The 15,054-nt window shown below is 37.6% G+C and overlaps 1 protein-coding gene and 1 long non-coding RNA gene across 3 annotated transcripts; one reads left to right on the forward strand and one right to left on the reverse strand.

Moving 5' to 3' along the window:
• The first annotated feature begins 948 nt into the window (after positions 1–948).
• On the forward strand, positions 949–4,465 carry LOC117612778. 2 transcript variants are annotated; one of them, XR_004583559.1, is made up of 5 exons: positions 949–2,160; positions 2,368–2,442; positions 3,255–3,300; positions 3,982–4,142; positions 4,235–4,465. It is a non-coding gene; the product is annotated as an uncharacterized LOC117612778 (long non-coding RNA). The 2 variants fall into 2 exon arrangements; XR_004583558.1 differs by having other exon boundaries at positions 954–2,160; positions 3,982–4,465.
• A 972-nt stretch (positions 4,466–5,437) lies between these two features.
• On the reverse strand, positions 5,438–8,443 carry LOC117612779 (DNA-directed RNA polymerases II, IV and V subunit 6A-like). The gene is made up of 6 exons (XM_034341423.1): positions 8,233–8,443; positions 8,111–8,144; positions 7,851–8,023; positions 7,695–7,746; positions 5,884–5,951; positions 5,438–5,779 (listed from the first exon to the last, which is right to left on the reverse strand). Exons 1-6 carry the CDS (start codon positions 8,265–8,267, stop codon positions 5,710–5,712), a joined length of 432 nt encoding a protein of 143 aa, XP_034197314.1. The 5' UTR covers positions 8,268–8,443; the 3' UTR covers positions 5,438–5,709.
• Between the last annotated feature and the right edge of the window lie 6,611 nt (positions 8,444–15,054).

Raw genomic sequence — 15,054 nt, forward strand, 5'->3', positions numbered from 1 at the left:
AATGATCATAATCATCAAGCAATGAATTTAACAAACATAGTGCCTTATCCTCGTCAGGAATTATCACATCAAGATTTGCTAAATCAGCCAATATTTTATTATAATCATTTAGGTGTTCATGCATAGAAATACCTGAACGATATTGAAATCGGAAGAGTCGTTTCTTCAAGAAGAGCCGATTTTCTGCGCTCTTTGTCATATACTTCTCCTCCAATTTCATCCATAACTTCTTAGCAGAAGTTTCCTTCATATACGGGTATTTCAACTCTTTATCAAGGAATGATCGAATAGCGGCACAAGCATGGAGATTATTTCGCGTCCACTGCTTGTCATCAATATCTTCGGGTTTATCCTCCAGAACCATATCCAGCTCTTGTTGATACAACACATCCATAACTTCACATTGCCACATACCAAAATTATTAGAGCCATTGAATTTATCAACCTCTAACCTTGTAGTGGCAATTGGATGTCTATTGGATGTAGGTGCCGACGACGACGATGCCGACTCCTTCTCCTTCTCCTTCAAAACTTCGTCTTTTTCTCCAGCCATCAAACTGTAGCACCAGCAAATTTTTCACTCCTACGAGACCCCAGTCGAAAACTGGAGCTCTGATACCACTTGTTGTGCGGAAGCGTCAACCAACTGTGAGTGAAAAATAAACAACTACTGGCAGGAGAAAAAAAAAATATATCTAACAGAGAATTACAACAAGAAGAACACCAAGATTTATACTGGTTCGGCAATTGCCTACATCCAGTTTGGAGACGACGGAGTATTTCACTATAATCAATGGAGATATACAATAGTGTTTACCACTCAATTTCCCAAAGACAATAGTGTTTACCACTCAATTTCCCAAAGACCCAATACAAAGCAACCTCACAACTAGAGAGAAAACACTGATACAAAGCAAAGAACAACTAGAGAGAATTTGTTTCTCTCTCTGGCAAAATGCCTATCTTGCTATTTTTCTCTTCTACTCAACACTTGGTTGGATGCTTGGTTGGATCCTTCAAATGAAACCATTTGCTTCCAATTTATAGCCAAAGGAAGTGACTTCTCAAAGAAGCCAAAGGTTAGGCAAAGTCAACAATAGCCTACCACCATGCATTCACATAGGCAAAGTCAACAATAGCCTACCACCATTTGTGAAAGCCAATTAATGCATTCACATTGCAACTTCAACAATAGCCTACCACTTTTGACTATTGGTTTGAGGCAATAATCAACAATTATCCGGAGACTATGTTTTTCCATTAAACTTTCTTTTTGTCCATCTTTCTGTACCACCTGGAGTGCACTATGCTTGTACTTCTCAGTTATCCATAACGTAATTACTTTGCCACATGCCTTGACTTTGTGGTATCTTGATGTATGTATTATCCATCCTCACCCTTTCTCTTCCTTTCAACGTGTTACTGATTGTTAATCTGCCATTTGATCTTTGTCAGTTTCAATGTCTCATATTCAAGCAGACGAAGTACATAGTTATGGCTTCTCTTTCTGGGCGTGAAGTAGAATATTGCAACATAGCCAAATTTGACATAACTTCTATATATATGTTTGATGGATTAATCTCGTGAGACGTACTCATTCTGCCATCACTTGGTGTCTAACCTCCTATGATGTTTTATCTACAAATGTGAAACTGTTGTATATCTAGAAAGTATGAAAGTGGGAGGTAAAAAAAAGGAATATCTTAGAAGCAAAAAGATGGCCAAGCCTTGTGAAATTCATGGCAGCATGCATGGGTGCCATGTAGCATAAAATAGAATATGTATTTGCAGGATCACACTGTTCTCTTATCGAAGCGTCACCTTTTGTAACTTATGATTGAATTAATTGCATGAAAATAGTGACCAGCAGGACCATAATGCAATTATATTACGTGAAAGGATTTCACACATTCCATATTGTTATTTTGTTGCATACAATTAGTGATGTCTAAAGTCTGAATTCTTTTCCTTTTATTTTCCTAACTATATTCACGATTATAGTAATAGGACAGATGATTCCTGACCTCTCATTTTTAATCTTCTAGTATTTCTTAAAACTATCTTTTCAGAGATTGTTCCATTTGCTTCAGGCTTTATCAGGTGCGGCAAAAGTTGTATGAGCTACTTCTTAATTGTATTCCTCCAGAGATCATCTTGAAGGTAGAGATTTCTTTCCCTTTGTTGTTTTTTACGATTTTTTTACCACACCTATTTTCTTTAGGATTTATCAAGTGCGGTAAAAGTTGTATGAGCTACTTCTTAAATGTATTCTTGCAGACATTGTGTTAAAGGTATAGATCTTTCTCTCTATTATTATGTTTGATTCTTTTCCCAGTTGATTTGAAGCTTCCAATTGCTTTTTCTCAGAGGCTTCTTTATGAGTTATTGAAGAAGTTGGATGCAGAGTTGAAGCACGAGGTCTGCCATTGGGCTGCATATTATGTAAGTATTTTGTTTATTTTGGACGAAAATGCATATTATGTAAGTATATAATCAAGTCTAGGTCAAAAGTCTTGATTCTGACAATAGTTCTTTTCCACAATGTGGTTTTGATCATGCTTTATGTCTCTGAGCATCTATAACCCTTGTGAACTTGCAATCTCTTATGCTGTACAATTGGTGCCCATATACATGATTAAGAATCATTATCATACTGACCCGGCTACAAGTGAATCAATGTGAGCAAGTCATTGATTTCGATTCACAATGTCCTAATAGTCATTTTCCTTCACCTTGAAAATATCCCCCATGTCCTACTGATTTATATATACTAGTAGATGATGAAAAAGAGGCAGTACAGCTATTTGTTGTTAATTATATTATAGGGCAGTAGGGTTGGTGGAAGTAATCTGGTCATCAATTTCTGATGCAATGTAGGGTACTGGAGCTATGTCGTGTTGGGGGTGATATTGATCCGTCTCCTAGAAAAATGGAAAAGAAAAGATAAAAAGCCAAGGATGATTCTTCACTTCCTGTTGGTGTTCCAGTACTTTACTTTTGATAAACAGAAGCACAATTGAAACAATTTGGATAAAGAGACTAAGGTTACTGAGTCGCATCAGAAATCTGGCAGTAAACAAATTTCATCACCTTTATCTTGTTAATGTGATGAACGCATTATGAGTAGCAGACTAGCAGGTTTTGTTGTCGGACGGAATATAAGCTTGTGGCTCAGCTTAGAAATAGTTTATTAAAGTCAGTATTTGATTACTGTAAATATTTTTACATAGGAGTTTCATTTCTCTATTTTACAGGAACATAGGATGCGTCTTGGGCAGAAAGCTATATTTCACCTTGAAGGTACTTTTATGTTTCTAGATGTTGGGTGAAATCATGATGAGGATGCGTGTTTAGTGTTGTTTTGTACTACTACTTTCCATGATGATGTTGTGTGCTCCCAACTTGGCGGTCTCATTTCATCTTAGATGCTATTTCATCTTGAAGCTGGAGTCTTCATATCCCCACTTATCAATCCTGTAAATGCTCGCCGTACATTTGATATGTTTGCACAGCTAAGACAAAAATACCCCTAGAAGTCAAATTCTAATATGGGCTAATAAAACACAATCATAAAGTAAAACATGTGCTCAAAATAGTTCCCAGCCAACACTTCCTTCAAGCTGTTTGCAAAGATCTCCACCAATGGAGTATTATTATTTCTTGACTTTTGGCTACTTCGACATTTTGATATGGGCTAACATGCACTCCGAACGCGATGGATGCTGGGATACGACATGAATCATTTTTCTCAATTTTCTTTTTCTTTCTCCTTTCTTCCTCACACTTGTCCTGTCTTTTTGCTTTTTTCTTCACATGAATCTATAATAGTTTGTGTGAAGTTATTTTTCTGGTCATCATATTTATTTACTTTATGGAATTACAGCTTCCTCTTTGGCGTGTGCTCATAAATGATGCATTATAAGAAGTGGTCATGGATCTCTAATGGTGTTTCTCACCGGCAATTTTTATTTTATTTTTCAGCTTTCGTGGCCAAGTTCATGAGCATTTATAAGGGTTTCCTCATTGCAGCATTTGGTTGAACACCAGACTTGCATGATTTCCTTGAATCAAAAATGTTACTTTGAACATGATGGCAGTGAACTGTGTACATGTGTCACTATACATTATGGGAAGATTTTGTAGTAAGTCTCTTCTCTTTCATTGTTTTTCCTTTTCTATTTGAAAATTGGCTGTACCTCCCGAAGTTAAGATCTTTGCCTGGCTGTTTCTACAGAATTGGCTAAATACTACAGAAAAGTTAGCCAAGTTCATGGACATCCGATGTCTCCATTTGTAATCAAAGTGATGAACTTTTTAATCATCTCTGTTTGGAGTGACATTTTGCCCAACAAATCTGTTCTCAACTTTCACCCTTCTTAAGCTAAACATTCCTGTAGGCATTAATATTGTTTAGTAAGAGTCTACCTCACCTGATTGTGAAAAAAACTGACTGTTTGCTGGCAAATTTGGGTTCAAAGAAACTTTTATATTTTTTTCCTTCATATTACATGATGTCAAATTGTCTTCTCCATACAAAAACATTTTTTACTGGACTTTTGGAATCATCATAACTCCTTTACCTTAAAATCTAAGGGAAAAAAAGGAACCATCCCATCACCTTGTATAACATTAAATGAAAAATCCCTGATCCTCCATTTTGGAAACTTAATTTTCACAGCTCAGTTTTGAACTGCGGGAAAGCTAGTGCGGGTTTAGAAATGTTTTTGGTCATGTTCGTGTTGCAGGATCGATGCCAATTGGTTTTTACTCTACTTAAGAGGTTGAAGCAATTGCTCTTAAATTTGGTCTGTGATGGGCCAGTCATCTGAATCTATATCACTCATAAATAGATTGAAGATTATTCACAAATACTTCTTCAGCTACTTCAAAATGGAAAAAGACCTCCCTAGCGTTTATTTTCTCTGTGGTTAATGATATTAATTTCTTGTGTACACAACCAGAATGTTTTCAAGAAGCAAATATAGTTGCGGATGTCTTGGCTACTTTAGGACATTCGGCCTCCAATGCAACAATTAGTTCCTAATCTTCTCTTTCTCTGTTTCTAGTAGAGTCAAGTTTTGATATTTGGAATGTAGGGATCTCAGGCACTTTTTGGTGGGCTGGACTGGATGAGACTTTTCAATTAAAATGGACATAGGTTCAGTCTGTTGTTTGGTGGGCTTAATTGCATCACACTGTCAGAATTCTCGTTATAGTTTCTTGTCTGCCTTCGAGTTAGGCACTCTTTATTGGCACGACACTTACGGATACAAATTGATGCCACTTTTAAAAGAAGTAAAAATTTACCACGTCAGATTTTCTCTTTAAAGAAAATTTCTTATTTCTTGTCAATATGACATTCGTTAATCCATGTTAGAATTAAGCTCACCTTCTTGCAAGAATAAAATGGGCCACCGAATAAGGGTCAGTTGTATAATAATTTGTAACTTTAAGGTTGATCAGTGCCAATTTTAACAGATGGGAACCAAAGGGACCACACACAAAAAAAACAAAAACAAAAACAAAAACAAAAAAAAGGCCATATGAACAATGCTGATGTCTGCAAAAGAGTTCCAACATATTTACCCAAAAATAAACAGTGTTTCAACATGTAAGTTCATAGGGCCAGTGGCAAAAGGCAGATCTTCCTAACAATTATAGATTACATATTGACATTGTAACCATTCTCCATGCGTAAATGAAATCTGATCAATCACCTCCCACCTGTCTCTTCCACGAGTCTTCCACAATCAATTCATCTACTCCCCAGTCTTCGTAACTGAAAATTTCACACCCAATTAACATTTTTCCTAAACAATTAAGTTACAAGTTACAAAGCCAAGACAAAAAAAGTTATAGGCGAAAATAAAACCAGAACCTCACCTTCCATCAGGCAGGTAGCGGCGTATGGTGAAGGGTATCTTCCGCTCACGAAGCTCCTTCATAGCAATCTAAGCAATTCAAAACAATAGAGATTACATTCGTGTAGCAACAATATTTATTGTTCAATTTAGGGAGCAATTGGAGTTCACTTATATACCATCTTTTCATTTGTAACTAAGAAATTACTAATATGGTTCAATATATAGTAAAATAGATCAATCATCATGTGGTCCACATGGCCACTGTTTGAAACAACTTAAGAGTAGAAAATGAATGAAAATTGTTTCCACCCAACACGACTGTAACAACTAGAAACAACAAAGCAGATCCAACTAAGGGTATGCAATACCTTTCTAATTCTGAGTGCCATGGCCATTGGCCTAACATGTCTTCTAAAACAATTATCCAAAGCATGTGTCACATTCATCTTCTTTCCGATTAATGTAGTGATTAACATTATCTTTACTGCTCTGATGTTCTTCCTAGATGTTCTTCCTACTTGATTATAGGCTCTATTACACTTAGAGAAACAATCTCATTTATAGTGACAGTGAGCCACACTTTCTTTTTAAAAAAAAAAAAAAGCTACTTCCTAGCCCCTCACCCCCTACAACCATCTAGCTATATATGACAGTGAGCAAACTATCTACCTATATATGAGCATCTGAACTAGAGAGGCCAGACACTCACTCCCTAATCCGCACGTCACAACTATAGATGCATAAGCAACTACATACACCAAATTCTGGACCCTCCAAGCATAGTAAAAGCATATGAACAAAAAGGCAAGATCAACTAACTCCTTCATTGATCTGTTCACACTTCATAGGGAGAGAGGACACAATAAACAACAATTTATTAAACTGAAACATTAAAAGCATAAATTTGTTCTCATGATATATACTCACACAATTCCTTTACAGTCATGCTTCCATACTATCCATCATGTCCTCCTCCCCCAAAAATTAACCAAGAAACAAACCACCTCCTGACATTTATTCAACAAACTTATTACTCTTTAATTTCCTCTTCTTATTCCCAAACCATTAACCTTTAAAATCCATCCTATATGCAAGAAACCGACTTACAAACATTAATTAATTCAACATTGTTATTGCAGTGCCTAATGTAACATTCATTGAATTGGGGAAAGATTACATCATGCACTTTCTTTGCGATTTTAGAAGCTCCTTTTAAAGAAAGATAAATATTATTCAACATTGATATTCTCCGTAACTACCAGAATCAGAATTTTTTTTTTTTGTTTTTTTTGTTTTTGCATTGCATGATTTCATGTTATCTGTGTACATCAACATCAATATTCAATTAGCTGCTATCAGGATAATACGCACTCACAACACAGCACTATTGGTCACAATGCCCTTATGCAACACACTAGCTATCAATTTTCTTTATATTTTTTTGTTTATAGTGTCGCTATCTGGACTGCCTTTACTGGACACCTTGCTGGGAACCTCTATAATATAGGTGAGATAGTCAACAAGGTCATTAGTATTTGTGAAACATACAGCATTATTCACACTTTTGTTTTAAGATATAATCACTCCATAAGTTCTAGACCTCCTTCACTTTCACCTCTTATTCAAACTGTTCAAACGAGTATTTAAGAAAGCAATAATAAAAAATCCGATATGCAAGGACCTGATTTTGTAAGCGGCAAAATAACATGGTCAAATAGGGGCTGAAGCTTGATAACTGACATTCTAGCATTTTCAAGGGAAGGGGAAGTAAATTGCTAATGTATTTACAAGGGATAAAATCATATACAGATAGCTCCGGGGGAATGTTACCTCAAGTGGGTCAGTCTCACCCTCCAATTCAACCATCACCGGGGCATTCATGCTGGTCGAAAGATTAAAATTTGTGACGTGTCAGAGCCAAAATTAATCAACAAAATTCAAATTCAAATTTTAGACTGAAATGGAAAGGTTTGGAATTTGAAATACCTAATCTGCAGTGCACGGGTACCCAAGATTCTAGCACGTTCATATTTGGTCATAAATTTTGAGGTTTTCCGAGGTCCTTCCACCTGTGCTTGCTCCTCTTTGTCTTCAGCTTCAATGGCGTCTTCTGGAAGATCATCATTGTTAATATTCTCCACATCCTCTTCTGCACCTTCCTGTCCATTATTCCATTTTTCTTCTTCAAAAACTTCCTCTTTCATATTAAGATACAGCGAACTAACAAAACAAAAAGAAAAGCTTACTTCAATTTCTGGCTCTGGTGGCTCATCTTCATATCTGCAATAGATAAATTAAAAGTGAGTCAAATTCATATACACAAAACACAGAAACAACCACAGTTTAAAAAGAGAAGCAGAGAGAGAACCCCATATCCATGTCGTTGTAATCCTCGTCCGCCATTGTTAATGAGTGAACAAGCTCTGAGGGGTTGAGAACTTGAGAGAGATGGAAAGAGCGCGCGCGAGAGAGAGAGAGAGAGAGAGAGAGAGAGAGAGTAATGTCTCAAGCAGGGGACTGGGTTTAGGGTTTGAAATAAGGTTTTGGATGATTCGATGAGGTAATGACCACCCTAATAAATAATAAGAATATGCCGCTTTTTTTTATTTTTTTTATTTTTTAAGGAAAATAGCTCTAAATAGGGAAATTGACTTACATACTCACTAAATACAAACTTTAATAAAAAATACTCACCTTACAAATTTTAACTACAAATACTCACTTTCCAGCACAAAAGTACTAAATTGCCCTCAACATAAATACATCAATATCCACTCTTTATCCCCTAAAAAATTCATTCTCAGAATCTGAAATCAACCTCTCCCAATTCCTCTCTGCTGTCGAACCAAGGAAAAATTGGAGGGCATCTGACCAAGTTATTCGACGATTATCTAAACCTCAACTAGAAGAAGCAGCGACAGCAGCAACCGGCGACTCCTATTGCTACCAGGTCCCTCTTTTCTAGTTCCTCAAATTGCTTTTGCAGGTAACTCTATGTCTTGAATCACTTTTCCTTTTCCTTTTCCCCTTATCTGCAACTGGCAATATCTAGTATGACTATTATTATATATGTTCTGAATCCAACCACCAACCACTTCTTCACACTCAATTCTCCAATTGGCTAGGCCATAAAAAAGATAGAAGTGTAAGAACAATAAAGCCCAAGTGTTCAATTAAGATAGGTAGGGTAATCCTAGAATTGCTGAACTTATCCAAATATGGCTTGTGTTATTTGATTAATATAAAAAACGTGAAGACAAATTTGAAACTGTGATATTTTATAGGCTGCTTCAAGACCAGTGCGTGGCTTTGTTTTGTAATTGCCAATATATATATGCCAATAAATTTGATGGTATGCAACCTTTGTTTGTAATTTTGAGTTTTAAGCTATTTGTCCCCTTCTTCAATACCCATAAAGCATTTTGCCCAAAATAACACGAAACATAAAAATCAGATCTTAATTTTGTCTAGCGTAGAAATAGGTTAGTTAGGTCAGTTTTTCCCTCAATTTAGAAGCTTAAGTGTGAAATTTTAGGTCTTTGAATTGTATTTGATTGACATTCTGGGTTAGGTTAGTTTTGCTAAGAACTTTAGTTTTTCTGTTTTGATTGCCAATTTGGTAATGTAAAGAAATGGGTATACCTTATGATGGAGATGCAAATAGATTGATTTATTGATGTTATTTGCAGAAATGGATACTGTTGGAATATTGGTATTCTACAACGGAAGCTGGGTTCACAAGGATAACATTGAGAGTTATGAAGGTGGTGAGGCTAAAGGCATAATAGTATCACAGAACGTAACATTTTCTGAGCTTGTTGACCTCATTTATAAGATCATGAATGCAGATCGCAACAAATACATTGTCACATTGAAGTATTCTGTTCCTCTATCATCATCTGCCTATAAGCGCCTAAAGGTTGAAGATAATGATGACGTTCAATATTTTCTGAAATACAACACGGAGTTATGACCTCTAAAGTAACCCTTTTATTAGCAACCCTCAAAATTATAGAAGGACATGGTATTCAAGGCTGCAATGGCATTGTAAGCATTAGGAGTAGCAATCCTCCCCCTGCAGTTGTTGTGAGAGATAGGAATGAGGTAATTGGGGATAGTGGAACTGAAAATAGTGTAACTGGTTTTAATTGGAAAGATGGGTTGAAGATGTTAATTTTGAATGTGTCGAAAACATAGTTGCAGATTTTTATGTACCTAGCAACGAAGAGGAAGCATACTCTACTCCAAACGTGCATCCTCATCGAGAAAGCAATTTCCAAGCCTCCATGATGCAAGTTACACAAGTGCAATCTGAAACTCCGCAACAATCAAGTTGGACTCAAATGCATACAAGCCAGGTTCATTTGGTGCATGGTAAGAGTGTGGAAGATATTGATTATGGTGGAGGTCTTTCTTGCATAAATTGGGAAGCAAATTTTAAGGCTGGACGAGCTTTTCCAAATAAGCTTGCCCTTATAAAAACCTTATGTTTAGCAGCAGTCATAGGCCACTTTTGATTTAGAACAATCCAATTTGGGAAACGTAGGTTGTGTGTTCATTGTTGGCAACTTCCTTGCCCTTAGCGACTTCAGGCATATAAAGTTGGATTACATGAGTTTAGGGTTGTTAAATACGATCCATTTCGTGAATGTGCTCTAGGGTATCTTAGTAGTCACCATCCTCAAGCTAGTACTGGATTGTTGTCTGACTCTGTGAAACGCATATTCAAGGATTCTCGCACCATTTATACTGCAGGTGATATCATCAAAGATGTGCGACAAAATTTTGGTGTGACCATAAGCTACTCTAAAGCATGGAGAAGCCAAGAGTTAGCTTTAAAGATAATTAGAGGGTCTGCAGAAGAGTCATATGCTCTTCTCCCTTCCTATTATTATGAATTGGAGCGTACAAATCCTGAAACTTTGACATACATTGAGACTGATGCAGCCAACCACTTTTTATATTTTTTTTATGTCAATTGGTGCATGCATAAGAGGATTTAAGTCCTTATTGCGTCCTGTGATTGCTGTTAATGCTACCCATTTGAAGTGCAAGTACAAAGGTGTCTTGTTTGTTGCCACTGCATTTGACGGAAATCGTAATATATATCCTCTTGCCTTTAGGATTGGAGATTTGGAGACGGATGCAACTTCGAATCTTCTTGTCATATCTGATCGAAATCTTAGCATAGAAAATGGGTTGAAAAGAGTTTTTCCTCAGGCAACACATAGTATTTGCTTTTATCACTTGAAGGGCAATATGAAAGCCTCATTTAAGTTGAAGAAGCGGGATCCGATATTGGGGTTTTTTGTGCGGGCAGCCAAGTCTGACCGTCTAGCAGAGTTCAATCGTTATTTCTCCATGATAAACAACGAGCGAGTGCAAACTTATCTAGTACGTGCAGGGCTCCATAAGTGGTTTCGAGCCCATTGTGACGGACGACGATATAATGTCATGACAACTAATATTTCAAAGTCCATTAATTTAGTTCTTCGTTTTGCAAGGATGCTTCCGATGGTACACTTGATCGAGAAAATTAGGAATATGCTTCAGAATTGGTTTAGTCAACGTCGAGATTTGTCAATGAAATGTAAATCTATGTTGTGCCCTGATTTAGGCAAAAAGAAGTTGAGGAAGAGATTAGACTCTGTTTCAAGGATGAATGTGGTTAAAATCAATGATGTGGAGTATAATGTGTTTGATGGTGATATGAACGGGTGCACTTGCAAAACCATAGTTGTACGTGTAGGAAGTTTGACTTAGAGCAACTCCCGTGCAAGCATGCTATTGCGGTATGTCGGCACTTGAAATTGAACCCATACTCATTTGCCTCTTCGTATTACACTCGAACTACATGGGCAGTTGCATATGATTAAACCATTTATCCTGTACAACCTCAAGGGACATGGGTTATTCCCGAAAATGTCCAAAATGTAAATCTCCTCTCTCCTATTTCAAAGGTTATGCCTGGCCGTCGTAAGACGCAAAGAATACCTTCTAAAGGAGAGGACTCACAAGAAAGAAAATGCTCAAGATGCGGTGTGAAGGGCCACTATCGAAGTACATGCAAAGAAGCGTATACACTAGATATCTTGGAAGATGCGGGCTTACTTGGTGCTAAACCTGAAAAAATTCCTATGGAAGCCAATGTTGCCCTCATGCCTACAGGGAGTGACCCTCTTAAAGACCCTACTCGTTATCGAAGACTTATTGGAAGATTAATCTATCTGACAATAACAAGACCAGAAATCACACATGCAGTAAATACACTCAGTCAGTTTATGCATGAGCCTCGGAAGCACCATTTTGACACAGCATGTCGGCTCCTTCACTACCTTAAAGGAGCTCCTGGCCAAGGGTTATTATTCTCTTCGAATGGGCCACTACACTTGACTACATATTGTGATGCGAACTAGGCATGATGTCCTTTTACAAGGCGCTCGGTTACTGGATACTGTATCTTTCTTGACAGGTCACTCATATCATGGAAAAGCAAGAAGCATGTTACTGTCTCAAGGTTGTCTGCAGAAGCTGAGTATCGCTCCATGGCAGCTACCACTTGTGAACTTACTTGGTTGCGATACCTCTTACAAGACCTACAAGTGGAGCATCGCCAACCAACCACCTCACTTTGTTACAACAAGGCAGCACTCTACATTGCAGCCAACCCAGTTTATCATGAACGGACCAAGCACATCGAATTGGATCGCCATACTGTTCGTGAGAGAATTCAAAATGGAGAAATCCAGACAGCTAATGTACAAACAAAACATCAAGTTGCTGATATTTTCACTGAGCCGCTGCCTGCATCCTTGTTCCAATCCCATCTTGGCAAGTTGGGTGTAATAGACATTCACACTCCAACTTGAGGTGGAGTTTAAAAGGAAAGAAATTGGTCAACTATTGTAATTAGCAGAAGCCCAGTGATTATCTAAGATTGAGTCAATCACAGCTATTGTGATTGACTTACTTAGAATAGATTTCCTATTTACTTAGAATAGCATTTGTAATCTGTATAAAGCTTGTACATTACAGTCTCATTGAGATCAATACAAACTACATAATTCCATATTCTTTCACACTCCACCATAAAATCAGTCAAAAACCGATATAAAAGTTCATGCCTTCCTCCAAATTGTCTAAATTAAAGACTAAAATTGATCAAATCAAAGTGCATGAAATACATGTCATAGGATAGGATGTGGTGGACTACTAATTATGTAACTCGTTGGAAAAAAAAAAAAAAAATTTATCACAGAGTTAGGAACAAATCTAAAGACACAAATGCAAAAGTTTTGAGTTGAATATGAGTTGTAATATTAGGAACCCTAACGACTTAATTGTGAAAACTTAAATTACTTATTTTGACAAAATAATGAAATAAAAGTACATAAAAAGAAAAACAAGAAAACTAGGGATTGAGAAGAGAGAAGATTGTCATTACCATTCTCTAGAAATTTTGAAAACGACCTTCTGGCGTTATGCCTTTCTTCCAAATGCGCTATAATGCTATGAATTGATTTGCCGTTCTAGATGTGCGATGGGGACAGAGGACTGCGAGAGAGGAAGGAAGAATTGGGTTTCAGAGAAGGATACATTGTCAATATAATATCTATTATATGAAGGGCAGTTTAGTACTGTCACATGAGGAAGTGAGTATTTGTGGTTAATATTTAATTATTAAATTATTAGAAGAAAATATAATTTTGCCCCTAGAATAAATTATTGGGGAAAATGTTGACTTTTTGACCAAGAAGGAATTTGGGAAATTCGCTTCTGACATTGCGTAGATCTCATCGAAACGAGTCCATGGACACATAGTGGACTTGAATCGGAGCTATAACGAAGAAAATATTATTAAATCACACTGAGGGGCAAAACGGTAATTTGCCAGATCAGATTTTTAAAACCTCCTCTCTCTCTCTCTCTCTCTCTCTCTCTCTCTCTCTCTCTCTCTCTCTCTCTTTCTCTCCCCGCGATAACCCCTTCTCCTCTGGTTTTCCCGATCGTCTCCCTTCTCCCAGCCACCGCCACACCCAACCCTGACCACCAGACTGGCCCAGGAAGGACCCCGTCACCACAGCTACCCAACCCAACCATCCCCGTCGCCAGCCGTCGCTGGAAACTGCCAGAAACAGCTCGGATTCGCACTGGTTTGACAGAAACTTTGTTGGCACTGTTCTCTCTCCTTCGGCCGCCATTTCTGGTGATCAAGGTATGGATTTCCGCATATTTTTCATGCTCTAGCTGATGATTGGGTAGGATTTGAGAAAATTCTAGCCTAGATGAATTGATTTTGGATCCAAAGTTTGGCCGATTTTGGGATCTCGATTCCGGCCACTTCCACTCATTTTTCGGGATAGGTCCAAGAACAAAGTTGACTCCAAATGAGGTTTTACACCTAGGGTAGGAATCTTGGCCAACGGTTTGGAGTATTTCGGGTCACCGAAAGTTGATTTGCAATCGCACGCACTGCCGGCGCGTGGGCAATGTGTTGGAGGCTACATTCGGTCCTAAAATGATCCTTGTGGTCTCACAAGCGCGTATTGTGCGATGTCTGAGTTCGATACGTTCGAACCGTTGGATCGTAGTCAATTTCATATAAGATGATCTAGACAATTCCAGGATCGTATAGGATTCGACGGATCGCGAATCAGAGTTCCGAAAACTCCGAAACAACGAACCCGAGGGCAAGATTAATTGTAGTCATCCGATCGTGCGATTGTGATCAATCCGATTGTTCGACTTGGACCAAACTTGCAGGGTAGGGTTAGAAGAGTGTGTTGAACCTATAGGGACTTCTGGAACTGCGATCGGAGGTCGTGGGCCCCGCGGGCCTGGTTGACCAAGTTTAGGTAGTTTGACCCCTCGGTTGATCATGAGTCTTTCGAGGCAGTTAGATCCTTTGAGAAGTGTTAAAATGACCATGTAAACGAGTCTTGATCGAGAATAAGTTATCTGAGTTATGTTACGGATTGAGTATAGATAGTTATTTATAGATTGCTAAATTGTGCATATATATTTTAACTATAGTTGAGAATCAATTTATCAGAAAGTTGATATAAAGGTCGGAAAATGGACCGGGAAATAAAGGGAAAGTATTGATATAAGTTTGAGATATAGTTTTTCAAACCCACCACAAGGGTACCCCCTAGTTGCTTTGAATTAGTGTCACTTATAAATAATGCCC

This window comes from Prunus dulcis, unplaced genomic scaffold (genome assembly GCF_902201215.1).
Source record: "Prunus dulcis unplaced genomic scaffold, ALMONDv2, whole genome shotgun sequence".
Taxonomy (NCBI): domain Eukaryota; kingdom Viridiplantae; phylum Streptophyta; class Magnoliopsida; order Rosales; family Rosaceae; genus Prunus; species Prunus dulcis.